The sequence below is a fragment of the Melospiza georgiana genome, chromosome 7, assembly GCF_028018845.1.
Source record: "Melospiza georgiana isolate bMelGeo1 chromosome 7, bMelGeo1.pri, whole genome shotgun sequence".
In the NCBI taxonomy this organism is placed as follows: Eukaryota; Metazoa; Chordata; class Aves; order Passeriformes; family Passerellidae; genus Melospiza; species Melospiza georgiana.
The window spans coordinates 13,802,571-13,828,675 of record NC_080436.1 but is presented as its reverse complement, the minus strand read 5'-3'; the positions used below and the strand labels follow the sequence as shown (position 1 = coordinate 13,828,675).

Here is a 26,105-nt window from a genome sequence, read left to right as displayed (position 1 = left end):
CTGGAGGGCTGGGACTGGGGGATTAAACAAATATATTAGTAGTCTTTTAAAATTCTTAGAATATTTTTGCCAAGAGAGAAAGTTAAACAGCAGAGGAGGCACGGACATAAGTTTAAAAAATATGTTGTTTCGAGATGATTTGGTTTTGGTGTTTTCCTTTTCAAACTTTGTGTAGTTTGAGGCAGAGTTCCACCTTCAAAATTTATCTGCTTAAAAACAAATTTTTAAATAAAAAGGGAATAGCGTGAGAGAGAGTAAGAATATGGCTAAATAATTAAAGATTAAAATTCTTAAATTCTGTTTGAATGTAATGCTTCATCTGCCAGGAAATGATCAGTTGATTTGTTTTTCATTTAAGCAAACCAGTTACGCAAGTTGTGGTTTTATGAACTGATTCTCTCTCTTTTTCTCCCCTGATTTTTATCCACCAAAGCAAGATATCTGTTACTTTTCACAATCTGCTGCTCTGCATTATACAGGGAATATTCTGAAATAATGTCATCTTTTGGTGGTGGCTTGGCAAAAAAAAGGATTGAACATAATTTTGTGCAATAGGAATAATGACTTAACCAACTCTGTATAGCTTGAAAGCTTCTCATATAAATATTGTCAGAGAATGTCCATACCCCAAGATGAAATACAAAGAATTTTCTGGCATTTCCTGGATAAACAGCTGAAAAAACTTGTTTGCTTTTCAATTTATTTTTTTTTTTTACTTCTTATGTGCTTTATTTCTGAGTTATAACAACAGGCTGTGTACTTGTGTCTAATTTTACAACACACATATCAAATTTGTAGTGTCCAGAGTTAACACAACAACACATATCTTTATGTGCAGGAAGGGGAAAAAGTGTTAGTTCCTGAAGTAAGTTGTTGTTTTTTTTCCTTTTAACGTTGATTCACTTTGTGTTATATTGTATCATCTCCCTACAAATACTTCTACTGTGAAAATCAGTAAAGGAAGCAGGATTTGAAGTGGCTGCTGTGTTCTCTCCCTTTACTGTGGCTATGCACATGATATTTGCATTCACTTAAAATATATCACACCTGCTATTTGGAAATACTTATTCCATTGAATATCTGATAATAATGCGTACATGACAGCAGATCCAAAGAGAATATATCAAAAATGAGTTGTTGTGGCAGTAAGGTGGGTCATTTTAGTGGAAAAATGGAATGTTTTCCTGTCCTTGGCTGCAGTGAGGGAGGGTGTGTGCAGCTGGCCCGTTGGCTGTGCAGCCCATATGTGCGCAGTGAAGAGGGCTAATGCCGAGGTGTGAACTGACTGGCAGCCATCACCATGCCTGCCTGCCCTGCTCCTTCCTCATCTGCCACTGCAGCTTTCCCTGCCCTGGGAACTGCACCTTGGTGTTTTCTGGGCTGCCCCACTCTGGATGGGCTGAGCAGGCACCCTTGGACATGGCTCTTGTGGAGCAGGCATCCCTGGCTGATCTTCTTATGGCACCTCTAGTGCTCTCTTCCTCTGTTTATAAATTTGAGTAAAAGGCATGGGAAGAAGATGGGAAGAAAAGTCATGACTCAAGCCAAACAGAGTGTAACTTGTGTCCTTGGGGGTAGGAGGAAGGGATATTGGGGTTTGTGGTCTAGAGATTTATTCCTGTAGAGCTGGAAGGTGCTGGCTGTCGTTCAGAGACGGGAGCAGCGAGGCGTGGGTGGGAAGAGGAAGGTGACAGTGATGTGGCCCTGGGTGGATGGGTGAGCAGGCACTGACCAGCAGAGCTGCTTGCCATGAGGGATTCTCAGACAGGGTTGTTTCATCTTATTCACTATGACAAATCTGAGGTCTGCTTTAGCAAGAAAGAAAACCTATTCATTGATTTTCAAGCTCAAAATTTAAATTGTTTTCTTTGTACCCAAGAAGGGCCTAAAAGGCTGTTAACAAGGTTGAGACCATTTTCTGGCATGGGGCAGTTGCTGGTGGGGAGTTCTGCTGTCTCACTAAGACTGAGGGAGAGTGTGTATTGTTCTTGCCCATCAACCTGTCAAGCCTTCCTGTCTTTTGTGAGACACAGCAAATTCCTTTTCCTCTACTGGCAGAAAACCCCTCAGTCATAATAATAGCATGATATTGTGGTTCTACTAAGATTGCTCAAAAGTTTTAGTTGTGATACTTAGTTACATTGGCTAATATTTTCTTTCAAGATAAAAATTACTCAAAAGACACTTTGGGTATGACGTTCCTTTTGTTTATGTAGGGCGTATGGAGGTACTCACCACAGTTAATGGAATATGAAGTTTTTGTACACTGCATACCTGGATAGATGCTGGCTTAAGTCCCTAAATGCCCCCATTTCATTTGTAAAGAGCTTTTAAGCTTAGTCTTAACACACTGTATTTAGATTTCAAACTCTTACTTACTTTTTCTAAATGAAGAGTGTTCTTTAGACATCTCCAGATGAGGGGCTTCTGTATCTTGAGTTCACTTCTTTGAACATGTGACAAAAAACATTTCACTTGAAAAGGAGGTAAAGGAGGTAACAATTTGAGCCTCCAGCAATAAAATTATTCCTGATTATGAAGATTGGGTGGACCTTAATTTTCAGTATGGCTTGACTGGACAACCTCTTGAATTTCATCAGTCCAACATGTTTAGTCTAGAGCAGTTTACCTAGACTAAGCCATTTCTCACAAAATCCTATAGATTCATCTCTAACTTATCAATTTTGTTTAATATTTAATTTTACTCTCTAGATTGCAGTTTTAATGGTCAGACTGTGATCTTTTCCATTCACACTACAGTGATGACTGGTCACACTGATTGGGACCTTTACTGCATGAGCTTTTCAAATGAGTTAATCTGTGATAAACTGTAAACCAGGGTCATCATGAGAAAATGAGAGCTATTTTAGTGCTGATAGGCCCCCTGATTAGATTTTCATCCATCATGAACTCAGATGTCAAATGAAGAAAAGAGGGTATTTTTTTGCTGATTAGAAAGACGTACGAATAGTCTTAAGTGTCAATTACTATAGTATTTTAGGCAGCTCAGATTTTTAGGATAATTCTATAGTTCCAAAGTTTTTTCTTACTCAGAAAGTCTTTATTTCTTTGGTGTGCATACCTGTCTTAAGACCTCCAATATGAAACAACCAGTAACACTCCATGGCTCCAAATGAACAATAGGCTTTGGGGGAGTGAAATAGACTTTCATTAAGATGCAGATACCCACAGTGCAAGCCACGTCCCACCACCTGAGTGAGTGCCAAGAGCAGAGAATAGATCCTGGCTGTGGGAAACGACTGTGTCGGCAGGAACCAGATTGAGGCTTTTCCTCCAGGGTGACCTTTGAAATCAATCAGATTGTGAAAATGATAGACTTCCCAAAGCTGCCTTGGTGTGTTGGGCCAGTAATGCTCCCTCAGTGCTGAGGTCTGCTCTGGTTCCCTGTGCCAGTAAGGAAAAGAGAATATATCTGGATTATATGAGGGCTATTCAGCCTGTTCTTTGAGAAGATGTATGCAGAGTCTTCATCTTCCTACATAAGACTTTGTCAAGTAGGTATTTATATCTTGTTTTCTCCTATGGCACGATACTATTAGTTGAAATCCGTAGTCAGATACTCTGTATTTGTGGTACAGAGAAGATTGCTGGCAGCAGTATAGGCTGTGCCTTATGGTGAAATGGTATCTCTGGTAGATTCCAGGGATTTTCCGGTGCTGATGCCATGTTCTGAATAAGGCATCATCCCACTGTATCTTTCTTTAATCATATTCCCCCAAAGTGGGAATGGGCTTCTAGATTCCTTTTCTGCTTTTGCACATAGAAGCTGTGCATACGTGGGCCCGAGACACCTGGGCCTTTGGGAGATGATTAGAAATGACAGTCTTTCCTCCCTTTTCTCTTGAAATATCACCCTGCAGCATTTTTTATCTCTTTTATTTGAACGTGAGATAGAGTTTAGGAAAGAGAAAGAACTGGTGAGAGGAGGTACTAGAACTCTACACCATCTCACAAGGGTGTTCACAGTGCCACCAGTGCTTGAGGCTTGGAGAGTCTGTCCATGAAATCCTCACGCTGGTTTCGGCTGGGATAGAGATACTTTTCTACATAGCAGGTCCACAATTTCTATATGTGGTGATTATGTGACAATCTTAGCTGCTACTAAAGAAGTGGGCAACTGGAAATGCTTCTAAGCATGATTGTGTGTGCAGCAAACTTCCAGTTCCAAAATGTTAATAACTCTTTCCAGTCTTTACCACGTACACAGAAATTTATAATTTAAATTTAAAAATAGCTATTTTTGTCTTTCTATTTTTTGGTCTCTTCTTCACAAAATGACTAACGTGAAGTTAAAATGCTAACAGGATCCAAAAAGGTTCTGGTGGCTTTGTAAGAAAATAAGTTCAGTTCTAGGAAGATGTGGGCTAAGAAAACAAATCTAGGTTCATTTCAGCATTAATGTGGGCTCATCAGTGGTACAAGGGAAAACTGTTTTTTCTGAGTCTGGTAACAGTTCCTGCTTGCTCTGAGTCATCTCCTCTAGTGGTGAACTAGTCTTTTTTTTCTGCTTTTGTTTTCTGTTGATAGGAAATATAACATAGTTCAGTAACCAGCAGAGCTTTATTTAGACTTGTCAGAAATGCAGAATTTTTTGGTCTTCCTGGGAATAAAAGAAAGAGATGGGGAACTTGAGATCAGATTATCAACTGAAATAAGTATCAGTAAAGGAAAATTTCTTCTTTAATTTAATCAAATTCATCTAAATTTGCAATGCTGTGCAAACTAAGAACTAGGGTTATTAAAATGTATTTTGAAAAGAAATATTATAACCTTAAAGATACTATTTTCTGTCTCTCTCTAGCTGATCAGTTTGTAAGGCAAGGGAGAGTTTTAGTCCCTTACCTTCTAACGTGTTTGTGCAATGAGTGAGACCTGAGCCTGAGTATCAACAAACAGTGCCTGTTCTTAAATATACATGTGCATGCAGATTTTCATGGATACTTCTGCTTCCATAAAAATTTTTCTTACAAAAATGGTAAAATAGAAGTGTTACTACCTCCTTTGTTAACTGCTTTGTGGTGGAATTAGTTCTTAACTGAATGTCATTAGAAACACTGGGATTAAGCTTGTGGATATTTTTTGATCCTGTATGGATCTGGCTATACTCTTACAGTAAGGCAGCTACAAAGAGCAGAGGGCTTCAGAGTTGAATGGTAAAAATTACAGCAACTGTGCCTTCACTTACTGCATTCATGTTGAATTAGTGGAAGCAGTCATTTGAGATTATCAGTAAAGTCCTCAATCCCTCTATTTCCTCAGCAATAGTTGCTTTTCTGTCCTAATAGTTAGATGCTGCCCTACTAGTTTTTCAGTTGTTCATGTTGTTTTTTTCTCATGGAAGTCAAGAACTGAATGTCTGGTGGGAGAAAAGAAAAGACAGAAGGCAAACCAAAAGTAGTAATTTAGTGAAAAAACATTCTACTAGTCTTTATACAGAGTAAGGAAAACCCCAAGACACAAATCTTAGACTAAAGAGATTAAGCTGTTAAACTACATAGGCCAGAATATGAAACTGCATTAGTTTAGGGGTTTGTTTGTGCAGCACAGCATGCTGTATGCCCTTATTTTTCTTTGGACTTGAGACCCATGAATTTTCAAATCTACTTGTAGTTGACTCAACACAAAGATAGCTGGCTACCGTAGGTTTGCAGTCTGAGCCAGACTTTCTGTGCTCTCTGTAGCTGTTGCTGTGAGTGGGCAGGATATTCAGATTCATACAAGGCCAGATAATGTCTGTAGGCTTAATTCTAAGCTTATTATCCTCTACAATGTCCTATTAGCAATGCTCTTTTATAACCTTTAAAAGGTGTTTTATGTATTCAGCTGCAATGCCATGTTATTGTGCTGTTTCCTCTGCTCAGTAGACTGATTTTCCTTGTGAAGCTTATAGGCAAGCATTGAAGCTGGGTGAATTTGAGGAGATTTGGGGCATTGGCATCTTTTAAAAAAACAGATGCAGGGTTTTCCCCAAAGAGGGAGAATGTCTTCTACCTCTCCTCTTCTCCATTGGGAAATATATAAAATTCAAGAAAGGCTTCAGGGAGGTAGGGACCAAAGGCTGTCTGCCCAGATACCCTGTTTTTGCTGAATGTGTCGCGAGGCAGATTGTCTTGGTGGCAATGGGCTGGCAGAAAGCTGACAAAAAAGGCTGGACAGCAAATGTTTGTGTAAAGCTCTGGTCCTTTCACTCATGTGCAGCCCTTTATAGGTGGTGAGGTGGCTGGCAGTATGGTCACCTGGTCCAAATTTGTGGTGAGATGATCCCAGCATTGTTTATGGCCATTCAGGAACATGTGCAGTGGAGAAAAGCACCACCTGTTGAGTACACTTGCATTCATGTTTCTTAGCAACTGAGGCAACTGCACTAAAGCCCCAGTTCTCAGTCTGTAAGGCTGAGCTGGAAGCCCACTGCAGGTCCCCACTAGCTGTATCTGCTTATGTTGGCTCTCCGGGAGGCCCTGAATTAGAAACATCCTGGTGCTATGCTGGGATGGCAGATTAGCAGCACATTTTGCCTGAGACTCAAGGAGAGACAGCTGATGTCCAAAGCAAGAGGAACAGCTATGATTTAAGATGGCAAAGCAAACCTCTACTCATGGCAGCAGCTAAAGAGGCTCTTTGATCAAGGAATAAGCTGAGTTGTAACACTCTGGATTTCCAGAGTGTTCAGCAGGCACTGCTCCCTGGGAGGAGGCACAGCCTGTGCTCCTGGTGTCCCAGGTCTAAGCTGGGAACGATTTTACCATATACAGATTGCCCAAAAGGCAGTAATTTCATGCAGAACTTGGGTGGCGTGCCCTGCTCTGGACATTATGTGGGGATCGTGTTAGTGACATGCAGCGGGTGCCACAATCCTGTGGGCATTGGGTGTACTGAGTATTACCTCTGAGACTGCCCTGGTGTGAAGGTGCCTCTCAGGAAGGGCAGCCTGGTGGAGGGTGAAACTGAACTCCAGGCTGGCAGGGTTGTGAAAGACACCTGGATGCAGTAGCCTTTCTGTCATGAGTTGTCATGATTTGAAAGACTTTGTATTCTGCCCTGGAAGTGATACTTAGAGGAGTGGTTCTCAGTCTCAGATGAGAGAAGTGGGCTTCTCTCTCTTTATGCATTTTCTTGCTGTCCAAGGCAAGTGCACACTTAGCCCAGAAATGACAAAAGACAGATATTATGCAGGACTGAATGTGGTTTTCCTCAGTGGAGGTGGTAGTTTTATAAGTAATACGGGAAATGTAAAAAATACTTCAGAATCACAGAACATTCTGAGTTGGAAGAGACTCACAAGGATCATTGAATCCACTCTGGAAACTTAAGTGAATGCCCCGTTGTCTTGGTTTTTTTTAATAGTTCTTCCTGTGCTTCCTTGCCCTTCTATTTATTTGTGGTATTCCTGTTCTATCATATAACAGTTTTAAAAATAATCCCCTGAAGTAAATAACATCAATTTTTTTTTCCTGTTTCCTTACCAATTATTGACTGTTTTTTCATACTGAATAGAGGTTGGAAAATTAAATAAAGACTTCCAAAATAACAAGCTCCAGAAAATTTTATTTAATTTGTGGGTTCATTCTGTTCACTCTCTCTCCCCCCACCTCATTTTTTCTTTTTTTAAGAAGATCTTTATTAATTTAGTCTAGTAACTTAGTGCCTATATTAAATTAATCTAATAAAAGTCAGGGTCCTCACATAACGTTTCCCAAATGTGAAGCAGCATCTATTACATGAAGCACAATCTTTTTACTGTAAAATGTAAACCTGATATGTGGCATTACAAGCCATTAAACTGTTTAGTGTACGTTATTTAAGTCAAATACTTCAATACAGTCATGCTGGAGGAAAGGAAGGGGCAGTGCTAGCATTCAGAAAATTAAAAACGCAAAACCAAGCTTCATGTATCAAAATTATTTTCATCTATGAATGTACTCTGAAGTTTGGCATGAAATCTTGTAACACTAACAGTCTTTCTATTGATGGTTACACCCATAATTCCATAAAACTTCTAATATATAATCATATAAATATCATATGTAATAATGTAATTGCTAGTCTATATTAAAGTCTGTGTACTGATAGAGATGTGAAAGCCAGAAAGTGTTTAAATTGAAAGGCTCATAGATGTGTTGTTTTGTGCTCTAAACCATCACTGGTAGGCAGAGTTTATGAGAGCATTTTTTAACAGCGAGAGCAAAGACTTGCAGCAGCAGCAGCAGTTCAGGAGGCTTTGTGCTTGCAGAGCTTTGTGTGGCTTGGCTGTGTTTTCCCCTTGGGGGAAGGTCACCCTTTTGTGCAGAGCCCTGAAGTTGCACAAGTCTCATGAGCTGGGGTGGAGCATCCGTCATTCGGGGGTTGTGGGTGTTCCTGTTGATTTGTGGATGTGTACATCACAGTGTAATCACATGGTTTATTCCTGTTCTCTCACTGAATTATTTATTAAGGGCTGAAATGAGGAAGGAGGGGGATTCTTTTGTATTGGCATAAGCATGGGATTATGTTCATTATGTGCTTTCAATCACTACATCGCCGATATGTCAATTGGCAGAATACAGTCTACATCACATGTTGGGATGTTGCAAAGTTCAATTAATTAATATTTTTAAAGTGCGTTGGGACCCTCTTTAGAAGTATGGGAGATTATTCTGCTGACTGTTTTCCATCTATTACCCCAATGTGTCATTGATTGAAATTCAATAGAATGATATTAGTACCCTTATAACAATGGGCAAAGTATTGCATTTTCTTAGATTTTTCCAAAAAGCTAGAAAAGACGGCTCAATAATATAATACAAAAATTAATATAATCACTTTATCTTCTGGTAATTTTTCCTGTTGCTTTTTCATCCTTTCTGCTTGAAAAGTTGTTCACTTTGCTGGATTAACAGTAATAACTACAAATTATGGCGTTATGTTGTTACAGTGTGATGATATACTACAGCCAGTGTAGAGGTAAGAAACACAGGTTGAATTGTTATGTACTGCAGGGTAGTGATTTTCTGCAACTGGTTTATGAATAAATAATTCTTTGTAGTTATTACATGGGACAGGCAGTTTTCAATTTCTGTAAGTAAACATAGTTCAACAAAAAGTTTCATGCTAAAGCGTAGGGATAAGATTCCTTTGAAGGGCATAAACAGATGCAGTCACTATCACAGGAGGCTACCCATTTTGGAAGGAAGTTCTGCAATAGTGGCTGATAAAGAAATGGCTTGGTGGTCCCAGAAGTGAGGCTTTTATTGGGTATCTCTTTGAGGTCTTTCATTTGGAGCTGTAAAAGAAATCAGAAGTGCTTGGGTGTTAATGCTAACCTGCAATTTCTCCTGAGTGTCTGTTGTTTTGATAAGAGCTGCTGTTAAAAAGCACGATGTTTGATCAAAACTACTTGATTGAATTCACAAGGCAGCTGCAAATGGTGGTTGTGTTCTTTTACCAGCCTTGTGTTTGCAGTCCACAACTCTGGGTTGTGGTCCTGGGATCCCTGAGATGCAAGGAAACAAATTCTAGGACATTTTTTAAAAAATAACATTAATGCTGCATATGCATTTGCATTAATACTACAAGTATCCATTTAAGTTGTAATTCAGGCATGCTCATAATTTGAAATCAAGAGTATAGCCATGGTGGGAGCAGGGGATGGCTTGAAGGGAGCCAGTGACAGGGTATGCTCTGGTACTGTTTGCTCTGTTTAGCCACAAAAAGGAATTTGGAAAATGCCCCATTTGAAGAGTTTAATTTTACAGCAGTGATGTATTGGAAGGTACCTGAGGTGCTCCAGTAATTGTTATGGGGTTATCCAGATTAAAAGTTACCTGTGCATGTGAGTGGGAGATGCAGGACCTGGTCTTCCTTCCATTTAGACCTATTCCATAGTCATAGCTAGACTCTGATATGTATGTTTGAAAGCCCAGATGTGGCATTCTTAGAATGAGTGTGCTGTGTGGCTACCATTCCATTTGCAATGACAAATGAGGTTTCAAGCCTATATAGATAAATAATTTTCATGGCACTTGAAATTTTCACGTGAACTATATAATAATGGAAAGGGTTTGCCAGCTGAGCTATGTTTGTCTAGAAAGCAGCTTTCTGCTTTTAGTCATTTTGTAGTCCTGATCAAAGTGGTTATTCTGGAAGTCTGCTTTAGCCCCAGCCTTGCATCCATTCATTTCAAATTTCAGTAGGGTGATGTCCTCGGAATACTCCCAGTGCTTTAGGTGCATCATCTTTTCAGGTGATAAAATAAAGCTCATGATGATCCTGTGACGGATTCTGCTGGATATAGAATGGGTCAGCTGTGACGTAGCAGGGCAAGGCTTCTGTTCAGTGTAGAGTTCTGCTCTCACTTGTGTAGTTATCACTTTCTTCTCCAAAGGAGCTGCTTTTTGGATGAAACTCAATTGGAAACATGCTAGCAGGGTGGCACATCATTGGCCTGAGGGGAGGGACAGCAGTGAATTCAGTGGTTGTTATGTACAAACTTCACACTTGAGCTCACAGAAGTTTGCCACTGGTGTGTTCTGCCATTCTTGTGGGTAAAGGGAGTTACACCCATTTTACACAAAGCTACTCTGTCTTTTTCCCCTGTCTGCATTTTGATGAAGCTGAGGCCTAAAGTTAATAAAAGACCTGACTGTAGAAGTACATGGAATTCAAGAACCAACAACAGTGTGGATAGAGAATCTCTTCTAACATAAGTTTTGAAAAAAAATCTTTTGAGAAAGCTGATGCCTTTATTGTCTTTAATTGCCTAACTGGCCTGGGCTGCATTCAGTCATTTCTTGGCGAGGTGAGAGCTGTTCTAGTGTATGGCCATTTCTTCAGTCTGTGCAAGCATTGAAATCTATTAGCTCTCCCTTCAAAAACCTTTCACAGGAGAAAAGACCCAACAGATACAGGAAAGAGAGCCAGATTTGTTAACAGAAGAGTTTTGGGACTCAAGGAAGACGTATTTTTGTATTGCCTGAGCTTTCTGATCTGCTGTGCGTTATTCACACATAATTTTGAGAAGGTCTGGAGCTGACAGAGAAGCGATACTCCCAGAGAAGTAGTATGTTCATTAATAACACAGTGACCTTTCCTCATTCCTGTCTCCTGTCCCAAGTGTCAGTTGTGGTAGGATAAAAGCTTAGCCAGGCCCGTTAAAGTGATTTCTTTAAAGGCCTGAGCTGTACCATTTAAAGTCAATGAGAGGAACAATAAAAAAATGTGTATGTGGAAGTGACCCCTTGCTGCCAGGCTGTTTTCATCTTGGGATTGCTGTTAGGCTAGAAACATCCAGTCTGGATAAGAAGGGACCTTTTTAGGGGGAAAATTTTGGCCTGCTCAGTTTTTACTGAGTAGTCATTCAGCGATGTCTTAGTATGCCGAGAACACATTTACCCAACAAGCTGGCATCATCTTCCCAAACATAGCCCAAGAGTTGCCTTAAGTACAGTGTTGGTGCCATGAAATAAGCACCTGTGAAGTCTGCTGAGGAGCTGAATGGAAACCATGGCCTCTGGCTATGGTTTGGACCAGCTTAATGTGCCCTGGAAAAAAATATTTCACACGTCATATCACACCGGCTGAAAAAATAACGTGCATCAGCAGTGCTGTAACACAGAGTAAAGGACTCTCAGCAGGTGTTAACGTGCAGAGGCACTGAGCATTATGGTAACACCTGTGTTTGTTTAAATCCAGCCAAAACAATTTCCTCTCCAGTTGTAGAGGAGGATTAAAAAAAAATAAAAAATCTCCCTAACTTCCAGTAGTAGCAGACATTCCTGTAAAACAATTTGCATAGTATTTCCCATGGTGCACTCTAGCTGCACTGTTTTTTTTTTTTTCTTTAAACCCTTTTAGTCTGGGTACACCTTTGGTGACTTCAGTGCTTCCCAACCATCTCTTTGTCCTTTGCCAGCATTGCCAGGCCCAAGCAGTTGCAGATGGTGTGCTCTCTGAGTGCTTTCCTTAATTGAATGAAAAATAAAGCCTCTTGTAAAATATTACCAATTTAGATGTGACTTATGGGGCACATATGATGCTTATTTTTTCAATTACATGAAAACTTGGCGGGGTTAAACGTAGGAAGCCAAGTGTTCTGTGAAGCTGGTATAGATTTCTGGATTTTTAGGTGATTTTGCTTTAAATTATTATATAGCAGGAGGAGGTAAAGGAAGTCAGCAGCTAAACGGTGTTTTTCCAGCGTATGTTTTATGCAGTGGACCCTTGATGCTCATTTAATGACTAATATATGCTGTACTATATACATTTCTTGTTGTCACCAGAGATAACATTAAGTAAACTATCCCCTTAAGAAAAACAGCTTTTCTTGGCAAGTGGAATATGACTCAAGGAGCCAGCACTGGAGACATACGGCGCTGTGAATGAGTGCTGTGTGTTACTCTACTGGATCTGCGTCCAGGCACTATTTATACTGCAGCATATTCAGCACCAGATTGTTAAATCTTAATACTGAAACAGTGCATCATTGAAATGTTTTTGTTCTGTTTATGTCCCATTTTCAAGCATTGGATATCAAGCAACACTTAGTAACTTTTTGTTTCATTTGGACACTATATCTCTTTGCCAAAAGCTTCTTAATCTGCTCTTGAAGTATTAGCCTGTCTGTACCAGTATGTTACAGTGAAACTTTGTGCCACTGAGGATGAACTAGGTCACTTCCAGCTTCTTTCAGTGTGTGGTGACAGAATGCCTTGCAAAGCATGTCAGTGGTAAATGCAAAGATTTAAGTGCTACAGGGAAGGAGTACTAAAATTATTTCCTCTTCAATCTGTGTGGGAATGGGGAAAAATACTCTATAGTAGGTACTTCATGGGCTCCTTGTATTCTGTTATTGTCTCTGTGAGAAGCTTTGTTTCACTGTTTCAGTGTGGTGTTATCTTAGGATCATTTCTGGGAGATCAGGATAAAAGGTTGTTGTCATTTACTGCAGTTCAATTAGTTCCAGAGCTGGTGAAGAACTGGGAGTAGAAAGTGATGAGGAGACGGTTGAAGTTTCTTGGCACCACAGCATCCTTCCAGATACCCAGGAGGAGTTCTTGGCGTGCCTCTTATCTCAGAAGAAGTAATCTTCTCATGTATTAGTGTATTAATTTTTTTCTGACAGTGGAGTTCCAGGATGTCTTTTCAAAGATCACACAGTATATAAAGAAACCTCAGAAGGCATCAGTTTGAATGGGAGAAAGGTGTCTTGTAGGGCTGAGCTGAGGAGAGTTAAGTGAGCTGAACAGTGGGGCAATAGAAGCACAGTGAAGGAGGGAATAAAAGCAGTAGTGGCAATAGTGCAGAACAAGACTGAACTGCTTTGCTGTCATGTAAGATGGCACTGTGGCTTTCTTTGTTTGGTGTCTTCCTGGAAGTCATTCCCGGGATTAGTCATTGTTTTTGGTGTGGGTGGGCCCTCTGTAATTGTCTAAACAGAAATAATACCTCTGCACCAAATGGTTTACCATGCAAGTTTACAGTCTTTGTGACAAGCTCATCCAGAAGAGGTGATGATCCTATTAAAGAATGAACAGAAGTAGAAATAGAACATACAGCATTCTCCCCCGCCTCCAAAAAGCTATTTTGGATCTGTGGTCAGCAGCTTGCAGTTGTTTGGTTGGATTTTTTTTCCCCACAAAGAAAATCAACTGTCTGCATAGTGCAACTTGTATCTGGGAGTGAACTCTTCCTGCTTGGTGGGTTTCCATCCACACTGGGAATCATACCATGCTTAGATTGTAACAGTGCTGGAGGCCCACGCAAAGGAATTTTTCTGTTCAAGTCAAAAGTAATGCATTTATTTACTGAAGAGTTTTTGTAGACTGCAAAATCAGGACTAGAAAGTACTTAAAGCTTATTCTAACTTAAAGAACTAGGCTTTAGAGCTATGATGAAGGATGTGAAGGAAGTCTCCTGTGTTTCCTTGCAGTAATTTAAGAGTCAGGAACATGCCTGCTTAAGATTTTGAATCTATTCCTGCTCTTCTCCACTGTTTCCTCAGGAGTGAGCAGAACATGTCTTTCTGGGCAAGACTGCAATAAACCTCAAGGCAGATCTTGGATTGCAGGAGCAGTCAGCCTTGCTGAAGGGTTTAATAAATGGCTGATAAAATATAAAGTATATATTTTTTGTTTTCTTTTCAGGAATAATCAAGCTTGGGAGGTGGAATCCCCTCCCTCTCAGTTATGTGACTGATGCACCAGATGCGACAGTAGCCGACATGCTACAAGATGTCTATCATGTTGTGACATTGAAAATCCAATTACAAAGGTGGGTGTTTCTGAACATCTGTCCTTCCCTATTCTCTGAGCTGCTCTGTTGGTTACAGCATTACTACAGAGATTAGCACATCCTGTCTTCATTAATTTCTGGGCTTTTGATGAAATGAAAAGAAAATGGAGAGAAGGGTGGGTCACCTGGCAGCTTTTTGGTGCATGTTCCAACTGACACTGTATGTTTTCTGAAGTAGCAATATGGTAACAGAGCGGGGAAGGGCAGAAATTCAATCAAGTAAAGATATGGGGCTTTTAGAGGCAGACCTTTCTACAGTCCATGATTTAATGGATTCTTAAGTTCTAATTTTATCAAATAATAATCTCCTTGCCTTTTTCTAGAGGCTGCATTGTGAAAATCCAGGTCTTCTGCAGCCAGTTGCTGAGATGTGGAAGAGGGGATCTTTTTTTACTTTCCTTTTTTTCTCCAGTGGTCTTTCCAGCAAATAGAAGACAAGGAAGGAGAGTGTCACTGCAGCTCCATTTGGTGTTTGGAAAATATTTTCCTTCCCTGAGGGCTAGTTCTGATTAGCAAAGCAAGAGCTCCCAATGTTTTTACACTTATTTACCCTCCTTTCCTCTCACTCTTCCCTCCTTTTTTCTTCTCCTTTCTCTCTTGGCCCACTAAAGAGTCCTCAAATGCAAGGTCCCTGGCAGTGCATGGCATATGCCAGAGCTGCAGATAAGCCTGCATTGCACAGCCTCCTGTAGCTATATGGCCAGAACATGACAGTGGAAAGAGTGAAAAGTAACAGACAGTTTGGAATAACTTACTGACAATTCTTTGAAGCTTTGGCTTGAACAGAAGAGGGGCCCACAGGGATCTGTGCATGTCCTTTGGTGACAGGTACATACTCTCCAACTGTTCTGTTCCGTTTAGAGTTTGGAAATAGTTGATGCCTCACTGACATTAAACTTCCGAACAGCAACATGTCTTTCTTGTTGAATCTCTGATGGTGCTTGGGTTTTCGGATTTCCATGAACAGGTCTTTCCTTGGTTTTATATACTGTGAAAATTTTTCAGCTGGGCTGCATCTCTGCTATGTAGTTGTAAAAGAGTGTCTGGACCCTATAGCTGCTATAGAGCTACCAGGAGTCCGTGTAGTCTGTTGTCACATCTGTGTTAGCAAAGGGTATGAACCTGACATGAAGGTCTCATTCTTTATCTTCAAATTGCCTGAATGCCTGGATGCCACGTAAATAAAAGACAGTCCGTGACTTTGGCATAAAGATCACTGACTACTTGAACTCCTCAAGCACAACTCAAGGTTCAGCTCTGAGGCAGGCTCTAAGGGCAGAAGAACCACCTTCTGGGGCCATTGGAGAGCATGCATTAAGGCTCTGTAGCAGAAATGGCAGTGACAAGCTTCTCCCACCTTTTTGATGTGCTTCTTGGGTCTGTCCGCATGCATGTAGACACAAACCATAAGCTTGTTAAATTAAAAGAGGCACAAGTCATATGAAGACAAAAGCTTCACTACATATGCAGTTCTTGTGGAATGAAAGTGAGAATGAACTGCACGTGACAGATGTTGGGCATATGGCTTGATGTGTTTCTGAAAGGCTCTCAGATACTTCAGTGATAAGGGCAGTATAAAAGCCTGTATAAAATGAAACTAATTTTTTGAAGTCTCACCTCCACACAATGAGGGCCCTCACTGTTCAGGGAGTTTGGTGGCAGTGCATGCAGCATATATGTTTATTTTTCTACCCCAGCAGGAGTATCTTTGTCAGGAGAGGAGGGCTTTTCTCAGCCATTCCTGGGGCTCACTTTATGCAGTTTCTTTGCTCTCCATCAGGCCCCAGCAGGAATGGTTATGCACACATATGCCGTAGGAGGATCAGCAGCTTCGTGTTGAGCTGCACATCTTCTGGTGATTGTGCTTGGTGGGAGAGGGATAGAGGGGAGAAACACCTTGATGGACTGGCCAAGCAGGAAGCTCCAGGGTTGTGCTTGTTGCTTAAAGGTCTATAGCACTTGCATGCAAAAAGTAAGCATCTGTGAAGGTGATGTTTCTATCTGCTTTTTGCTTTCTGTTTTAACAGTTGTTCAAAGTTGGAAGATTTGCCAGCAGAGCAGTGGAACCATGCCACAGTTCGCAATGCCTTAAAGGAACTGCTCAAAGAGATGAATCAAAGCACATTAGCCAAAGAATGCCCTCTCTCACAGGTCAGTGCTTTCAGCAGGCTTAGGGAAAGAAAGATTTGCAAGAAGTAAACCTCATATTTCTTCTGTAAAGAGCCTACACTAAACAATTCTATAAATACCAAATAAATGTCTTGCTTTCTTTAGAAAGAAGAAATACTAATTAATATGTTAAATAGTAGTATCTTTACACCATGTTTTTGCCAGGTGAAAATTATGAATTAATTGATTTCATAGAGATGTAAATGCATTATTTATATTTTTATCTGAACCTATTGCAATAGGACTAATGATCCTCAAATATAAGATTCGAGTGGCTTCTTCCCACTAGAAGAGGCTTCCCTTCCCCCCCCAACCCATGGGTAGCTCTCATCAGCCTGCAACCATGATAAAAAGTATGCAGTTTTAACAGTTGTGGCCCAATTTCTAGGAAACAGCAACAAAGAAATGTATATGTAATTATGTTAAAAAAAGAACAAAAACTCAGCCTCATTCTCCATGACTGCTTTTTAAACGCCACTGATGTCATGTCTAAGACACAGGTTCCTACAGATGTCATGAGCTCTATTTGTACTTCAGATTGTCATAATGAGACATTAATAAAATTTTTATGACTTTTCCTTGCCTCTCAGAAAAAACAGAATAACACTTTAACACCCAGACCAGGTAACTTTGCTAGGCATGAAAAATATATTGCCTTCTAGAATGTGTACTAGAATTGGGTTAGTCCATTGTATCTTTGAAAAGTCAAAACATGGGTAATTCCAGCTTCCTAAAAATCCAGTGCTTTGCTTGCTCATATCCAACATTTTTTCTCCTTTGATTGTGTGTCTTCCATTGCAATCTGTGTTCATCCTGCAATTCATGATCCAAAGCCTCCATGAACCACGATAATTCTCTCTGTTCACCACAAATTTGCCTCGCTATGTTATGATTAAAACTCCAGGGAAGGCACAGAGGTAAAATATGGAGCTGGTAGGAATCATATTCTTCACTTTATTTAGCTGTGTGGGATCTGCAGAGCTAACAGGAATGGAAGGGTTTTGTGAGTAAAAGCCACAGAACTTGCTGATTTAGTAGAGAAATAACAGACACTGTAGATATGTGCAGTGTGGAATACGCGTTGAATACGAAAGTGTTTTCATTTTCACACAGTTTAAGTGTCATTTTTTAAAATAGAATTATCTGTGGAATCTGGTCAGCTAATGATGACTGCAGCATATGGTTGTCTCTGCCCAGTCGTCTTCAATATCCAGCATAACTAAACTATGCATCATTTCATATGCAGAATTCATTTGTTGTCTAGGTCTGTTTCCTCCCACTTCAGTTTCAAAGCCTACCAGGTGGAAACACTGCAGTTGGTTTACTCCTTCTATAGGCTTAGTCTGACATATATTTACAAAATTACTGATGGCAGAAGTGTAGCAGCCAAAATCCTTGCCCCAGTATTTATTTAGTGGAAAAAAACTGAGAGGAGATCCTTTTGTAGGAAATTGAGCTTCCTTACTTTTAAACATAGGTATAAATAACCTTGGGTAGTGACTAACTTTTAAATTAAGACTGCAGAATGCAGCTTGTATCATTATTATTATTGCCATAAAAAGTTTCAGTCTCTTTTGGTTTAGCTCACAGAATGCAGAAGATACAATGGAAGGTTGTATAGAAGCTGTCTATTACCATCATCTGAATATGCCTCTAATACAATTCCTTCTCCCAAATCAGTTTTAAAAAAATATCGTGCCAAATGTGAAATGTCATTACAACCCCCTTGTGGTTAATATATTATTGACAGCAGCAAATTGCAGAGTGGTCTCTTAGGAGTGAGACTGCAGAGTAAATGCTGCTGTTTATTAATGTGTTCGCAGTGCCTCAAGTACAGAAGCAGAGAGGGGCAGCATGGGGAGCTCCTGCTCCCACCAGCCACGGTGCTCTGTCTCTGGTTCTCAGTGCCCCAGCTCTCCAAGCAGCCCAGATGGGGATTCTGATTGCTGCTAATGGGAAATGTAATCATTCACTTTGATTTAAAATTGTTCTGGTTTTTTTCTGCTAGGTGTATTACATGTCTGCAGCTTAGCTACCCTTAGCCTACGGCTCCTGTTCAAACAAATATATCCCAGTTAACCAAGTTGGGGGGAAGAAGGGTAGGTAGGGGGAGTATGTGTGGCAGAAAGAAATCCAATTATTTCAATATTTCCATCTTTGCATAGAGATTTCTGTCTTTCCTGTGTTGTATCACTCATTTCAGCACTGACCATGCATTTTTGTCTCTTTGCTGGAGTAAGCTTTATTAGGACATGAGTGTGTCCCATGTTTTTCTCCTTGAACTTACTGCACCAGTGTGGGTGTTTCTTAGCTCCTGGTCTAAGTAGTATTCATTCCACATGGCTGTCATGGCCACGCACATACCGAACCTATCTGCTGCTTTATTCCTTTGTTAAGAATTATTCCAGAAATATTATGCATTATTTAGAAGTTTGCATCTAGTGAGTGATTATTTTTCCCACTCTATTTTAAATGGATATTTCCTTTCTCCAGACTTACCAAGATTCCTAAGGCAATTACCCCTAGTTTTACTTTACATATAGTAGTGAGGATATGTGGTCTGAAAATTGTTATAGTTCTTTCCCCTGCAGAAGAGAATCTGTGCTGGGATTTTTTCACCAATGATTGATTTACTGTTTGATTTTACTTTGTTTATTTAAGTTTTGCTTTCTCAAATAAATGTTAATGGGTTAATATATTCTGTGATATTTAATAGCCTCATGATTTCAGTAGTGTTGATTTCTTGTAGAGCTAGGTGATTTGGAGAAGGAATCTTACCCTCCCCCCCACCCCCCCCCCCCCCCAAAAAACAAACTTAAGAGAACCAAATTGATATGTAGATGGAGTTCAACAATTTCCCCACCCTTCTTTAGTGAATGGAAATTTACCTGAAGTGATGCAAAAAACCACTGGGTTTGCTCAACTTTGTTCAAAAACCCTCTTCAGCAGAGGCTATCGCCATGTCAGGCTTTCAGAATTCTATTGCTTGTTAAAATGCTGTAGAGCTAGGGAGGATTTATGGGCAGGGAATTGCTGCTGACTGCCACAATGCTAGGTTTATGTCTCAAAATATTGATTTTAATTAGAAAATTGAATCTCAGTTTTAGAAATTGGAGCAGCTACTTAAGGCTCTTACTTCATAGCCTGCAAACTCTACTGCACTGCACCATGGCACTCTTTGAGTGGAAAAGGCAGAAGGGCCTCTTCAGTGAAAGTGAAATTACCTGTTGAAGGCTGAAAGTAATCTGTATCACCCAGTTATCTGAGGTTGTTCCGTTTTGCTCACGTTTTTAAAGTTTCTAAAACTCAAGAGTTAGGGACAGTGTCCTGTGATACTGCAGTGAACAGGACAGGAGACTGGGTAGATCTGACAGAGGGCTGGGATGATTTTGTTTTTAAAGCATGGTTAGATTCAGTGAGCCAGTGCATAAGCCTTATAGCTTTCCAGAGATGGCCAAGAGCCTGCAGGAGCTCATAGGCCAGAGCTTGAAGCCATGGTTTGAGCTGTGAGATCATCCTTGCTCTCTCCTCTTGGTGCAGAAAGGTTGCCCAAGGTGCCCCAGCTTTCTCTGAGCTTTGACGTAAGTGCAGAAGGAGGGCATGAGGAAAATAAAATACAGTTTGTGGGGAAGGTGCATTGGCTCCTATGTCTCGGCGCTGTTAGATTGCATTTCCTTGCTGACAGTGTACATGTGCTGGGAACAGTTTGACCCTGGAAGGGTTCAGAAAGGAGAAAAGAGGACAGTGAAATGTAATTTAAGGGATGCCTCCTCTATAGCATGGAGGAAGGGAAGAACTACCTACCGGTAACGAGGCTGTTTGCCACCCTATGGGCAGAAGCACCCCAGATATAAAATACCCTTTTTATTAGTATCAGGTGCTGGAAAACCAGTCTGCAGCTATCTCTTCATTCAGCTTGTATGGAGTTGCTTAGGGGGAATTTGCAGAGTAGGGAGGGGTGCTGGTTAGGCAAGTGGTATTTCAGTTTTGTTGAGCTTTCTTGTGGGTTTTGACTGCTCTGTGTTGTAGTATGTATAGTTCCCTGTGCTCTGAATGGCACTGCTAATTTCTCTTCTGGGTGATTCTTCACACAAGGGCTAATCACACGTTTCTATAAATTATATTAATTTAACTTATTTGCCTAACTGTTGTTCTGCACCGAGAAGCACGGATGTTCTCCAGTTCTTGGCTGTGCAGTCTTGCTGCATTTGGAAGCAGAACAGAGACATCTGAAAAGCATTATTGGGATTATGCATGCTGGAGCATCTAATCTTACCTTTAGGATCTGGTTCCTAAATTGTGCTTGGTGCAGTGAGCATGTGTTACTCAGCCCAGCTCTGCCTGTTGTTATGCAACCGAAGTTTGGCTATTGCAGTATCACAAACACAAAGCAAAGTAGAACTTCCCCCCTAGCCTGAGCAGCAGGTCTCAGTGTAGGTTTGTACTACATTTTTTTTTACATAATTGTGCAAAATAAGTATTATTGTGATTTTATTCATGGCTGGGCATATAGACTGGAGAATAAAAGCAATGTTTTGTACTCATCAGATGGTTCTTTTGGGTTTAAAGTCACACATGGATGATCATTATGCACTCGGGTGTCATTTGCTTTCCCTGGAAAAGATTTCTAATAATGGAAGATATTTTAAATCCTTCTTGTTTTTTCTTTCTATACTTCCAGAGTATGATTTCATCCATTGTAAATAGTACATACTATGCCAATGTGTCAGCAACCAAGTGCCAGGAGTTTGGGAGATGGTACAAAAAGTACAAGAAGATTAAAGGTAAATTGATTTTTTTTGTTGCTTTCCAAGTTCTTGAAATTCTGCTGACAGTTGGAGATTATTTGATTTAAATAACAGTAATAATAAGCAATAATAATATTTGTGAATTTGTCTACAAAGAGGACACAGTCACAGCACATTTGAAATTAAATCTGATACTTTACAAACAAGGCTGGCATGAAAACACAGGACACAAAACATGCTTAAAATATCCCATTTCACTGTGCTGAAAGATCAACTGTGTTTTGAATTAAGCAAAAACATTTTGGAAAGAAAACATTCTAGTATCTCAGGATTTAAAAGTTAAATTACTATGTAAGTTGCCCTAGTTTTGTTTTGTTCCTGAAAGCTAAAAACCTGACTTTTTAAGTTTACATGTGCCCTTGTTCTCTGTTCTCAATACTGCAAGGTCTACTGGCATTCCTGCTGTATTTTATTCCTCTGGATACAGAGGATTTAGTACTGCTTGTTGGGAGACACTTAAAAATAGCAAGGTGCTGCACCTGCTGAAGTCATGAGTAAAATAGCCCATTGTATGTATTTTTTCTATAATGAAATGGTATTAGTAGGTCCATTGTGCCTGAGGTAGTAAAAAGTTCATCTCATTCTCACCACTGAACAGTCTGATCACCTGTCAGTGGTGCCCAAAATTATGTGACAAGCATCTATCGTGTGTGGTTTGTTCTTTTATTGTTCCTTTCCTTTGGCAAAGGACTTGCCAAGTGTGCATCAGACTATTTGTTTTAGTAGGTTTTTGGGTTTTGGTTTTTTTTTTTAACACTCATGTGCTTTAAATGCTCAGGACTTAGAAGTTAGTCAAAAGCTTTTTCATAATTCGACCTGGAACCTCTCTCCCCAAATCTCCATCACCCTTGGAGATTAGCTGTATGCTGGCGTAGGATTTTTCCATAGTTTTTCTCTCTTACACCACTGAACTGAAGGTTCATTGTCTGAAAGAAGGCATGGACTGTTATTGTCATTTCTGTCTGTGATTCTTTCAGTAGCCAGGAAAATCATAACAGAATTCACAAAAACACCATGAAGAAATAATGTCATGTCCATTGTGAGAAACTGCTGTATTTTCAGTTGTGTGAAGATTAGCACCTTTCAAAAAGAGTGTGCTGTCTTTTCCTCTTAAAAGGCTGGGAAGCATAAGCCATGAAGGGTTGCTTGTTTTGTTTCCTTAGGACAGACTAGAAATCTGCATAATAATACCATAAAAAGTCTGCTGCTTGAGCTAGGAACACATGAAACAAAATTACATGAAACATCAGAGCAAGTTCTGAGGCATCTGTTTTTTCTCTGCACATCTGGCTTGTGCAGAACATACCTGTAAGACACTCATGCCTGGCCTCTGCAATGATTAGATTTTCAGTAGGGGAAAAAAGAAAGAATGTTTTGTGGTGAAATTATTTGTGTCTAGAAGGAAAATTGTCCAGGCAGGATTGGGGTAACAGTGCAGGCAAGGAAATGGAGATGTTGCTTTTCACCTACTAAAATGGTTTAGGCTAGAAGTAAAAATGTTGATTGGACATTTTAGTATGTGGTTGCCCTCGTGCCAAATAAACTGGATATTTTCTTTTCTCTGTAAATTGCCATTGTGTGACTCAGAAGTGTTTCTTTTCTCTAAATGGTGTCTCTTAATAACAGAATTGTATTCAAAGTACTTTAACATATCCTCTTGGTTAAAATGCAGTCAAAAGAATCAAACAGCTTCAAGGTCATCACCATTCACTTTTACTTGCTGTCCTGGGAAAACAGAAATAGGTTTTATTTTTTCATTTTTCTTTTTCTTTTTTTTTTTTTTTCCCAAAACTGGGCAAGGGTGCCAGTTGCAGAGGCACTGGAAGCCCTTAACTGTAGTGTTCTTAACTGTAGAGACACTACTACAGCTTCTGAGTATTTCTAGTACACTGTTGTCTGCTACTTTCTTCCACTCTTGGAGCTTATGCTCTTAATTTTTCTTTACTGAGTAAGTGCACAGTTAAATTTTTAAGTGCAGTAAAAGCAGAATGAAACCTCAATCAAAAGGTCAAGGATCCAAACCCGAAGAGTTTGCCAGATAACTCTGTATGTGTGCTATTCAGAGACACAGCCAGTCGTTGCTGCTTGGAAGTTTATGTGTGTGTTAGTAGGAGGAGAAAAAGGAAGGTTAAGGTATGTGTGAAGTAAACACAAGCTGCTATAAAGCAGTTCAAGTAGTGTTGATTCATCAACCATATGAGTGGGAGAGAAAACAAAGAGTCTGTGGCAGGTACAGTGGTGCATGGAGAATAAACAGCAACTTCAGAGCAGTAGTCTTAACTGCTTGCAAGCAGGAAGACTTCTGCACTTTAGATGGTTTCAATTTCTCATCGTCTCTCATTTAAGGTTGTTTTGTTTCTTTTCTATAGCCAGGTAGTCTTGCAGGACAGCTCAGTTAGTGTGCAAAATCAGTGACTCGAGTTACATGCATCCGTCATCGCATACTCCTTTAATAATATTTTAAAAAAGGACTTCTATGAAGGTGAATGGATGATGTAGTGATTTGTTTTTTGGGCTGTAGCTGAATAGATTAGGTAAAACTATGATTTAGAGTTCTTGAAACCAGCACCCATATCCTTGTGTAACTCTAGAGCTGGTTACTAGAAAGTAAAAGCAAAAAATGATTCACATGAGCTGTGGTAAATACAAAATAGGAAGGGGCTTCAAAATAACTTTATTGACGTTGCAAACTAAATGCAGCCTACAGTGTTAAATGTGTTTCCTATTATCTGCTAATGTCTGTTTTAATAAAACAGTGGGAACTAAATGGTTGCTTCTTAATCAAAACCATGATTTCCTAAACATAAGCTATGTGATTCTATTACAAATTGCCACATATAGATCTACTAGGTCAAACTTTTTTCCTTTCTCATAGAAATAAATAAACAGTAAATTAATTATACTCTCTGGAAGATCAAAGTAATTACAACCAAAGACAGACAGAAATAAAAAGTTCCCTGGAAAAAAGAAAAAGAAGAAAAGCATCGGGTTGCTGAGTGCATAGCTAATGTTTAAATAATATAAGAAAGTGAACAATCAATAATTTGATATCATTAGCAACAGATGTAAAAGTTGTATACAAATGGAATTGTATCAAATCTCAAGTAAACATTCTCAGTGTGCATTCTGTTGAACTCACTGAAAAGACAGCTAATCTACTTATGCTCATAATTCTAAAAAAGTTTTCAGTTAGTTCAGCTCAGCATGTCAATTTTGTCTTGTGTCAGATGATGCTAGAATAAAATTCTGCTTTAATGTTTTTACTCCCACCCTGTCCCATCTTCTCAAGGTTTTAAAGCATTCACAGTTTACTCAGCAGCATGAGAGTTAGTGTACAGCCAGATTTGGGAATTGGCAGGTAGGAGGATGGAGGCTTTTTGTCTCCTCTTGGTCCTGGATCTGCCCCTTGTGTGTGAAGATGTGAGGGAGGTTATAATGGGATGTCCACTCTTTCCAGTCTCTCTGGCACACACGAATATATTTGAAGAAGAGCTTATATTAAAACCTGTTATAATGGAATGTGTACAGCGGTTGGGAAACAAAAGGCTTAACAGTTCTACTGTGGGCCTTTTGCCTTTAGGGTGTTTGTAATCACTTGAGGTGGTAATTAAGCTATTTAGTATGTGTTTAATTTTGTTCAAAATATGCACCATGAATTAATGTGAGATTGCTATGTGAAGCCTCTTTTCCCCTTTTTATTTACTTTTTTTTTTTTTGAGGGATGCAAGACCTTATAGTACAAAGTTGTGCATACTTGACAAGACTTAATTATGTTTAAACCTGCCTCAATGAAGAATCAGAGGTCCTCCTTTTTTACTAAAGAATACGTACTAATAAATGACAACTATAGACCAATGGCTTATTCCAGTGGTTCTCAAGCTGCCTTTTTCCTGCCCAGTCCCACGGGGATGCTTCTGTCAGTCTGAGAAATGCTCATCCAGAAGCATTTCTCTAGAAGTTGAACTTGCTGAAGCTGGGAGAAGGCATTTAGCATTGTTGAAATGCAGGGTTTTAATAATTGCTTGAAAGGTTTGCATTGGTTTTAAATTAGATTTACAAATAGATACAGGAATAAAAGCAACACTTTGTAAGTATATATATGTGTGTATATATGTGTGTGTATGTATGGAGAGAGGTATTTCAGAACTTGATCATGCAATTCAGGTAATTCTCAAGGGATCAAACTTGTACCAGTTACCTATTTGTGTCCCAGTGTTTTGTGTTCATAGCATTTAAAATATTTTTTAGCTCTCTTTCTCAATAGATATTTCACTTCAAAGTGTCATGCTTTCTATTTTTATCAGAAGGACTATCACGGTATCACAATTCTTTCACAACTGAAAATCTTAACTGGTGTGAATATTTTCTTTTTGCCTGATGACACAACTTAGCTCTGTGGGAGGAAGTTAGAAAGGCAGCAGGAAAAAATAAATACATTGTGGACTTAAAATTAAAAAGACATACTTTTTTGTGTGTGTATGAAGAACATGTCATCTTTGCTCCTGCCATCAGTGTCTGTCAAAATATAGCTTTCTGTGGATGTGAGTTTTGAGACTGTGGCTGTCTCAAAGTTTTTGTGGAATGATGAGGCTTTTCAGTTTAAAGGAGGAGGCCTCAATTATTTCTGTTTCAACAGATCAAGAATGTAAGAAAAAGCTTTCATAACTTCCTTAAATTGAGAATCTGCTTTGGCTCCTCTTTGATTTTTCCAATATTACTGATTTGTTGTTTATGTGCTCTTTTATTATTGAAAGTTTGTTTGCTTACTTCCAATAATGGATAGACTGAGCAGTCTGTTCCTCTTTTAATGTGTTCCTAGAGGCCAGTGTAGGTTCAGAGAGG

General features: G+C 39.6%; 1 protein-coding gene across 1 annotated transcript in view; it reads left to right on the top strand.

The window, feature by feature from the left end:
• SATB2 (SATB homeobox 2) overlaps nt 1-26,105 on the top strand; it is a 128,632-nt gene that overhangs the window by 41,600 nt on the left and 60,927 nt on the right. Inside the window, exons 4-6 of the mRNA XM_058028384.1 lie at nt 14,139-14,265; nt 16,314-16,437; nt 21,137-21,239. Coding sequence (XP_057884367.1) covers nt 14,139-14,265; nt 16,314-16,437; nt 21,137-21,239 — 354 coding nt within the window. The remainder of the gene's footprint in view (nt 1-14,138; nt 14,266-16,313; nt 16,438-21,136; nt 21,240-26,105) is intronic.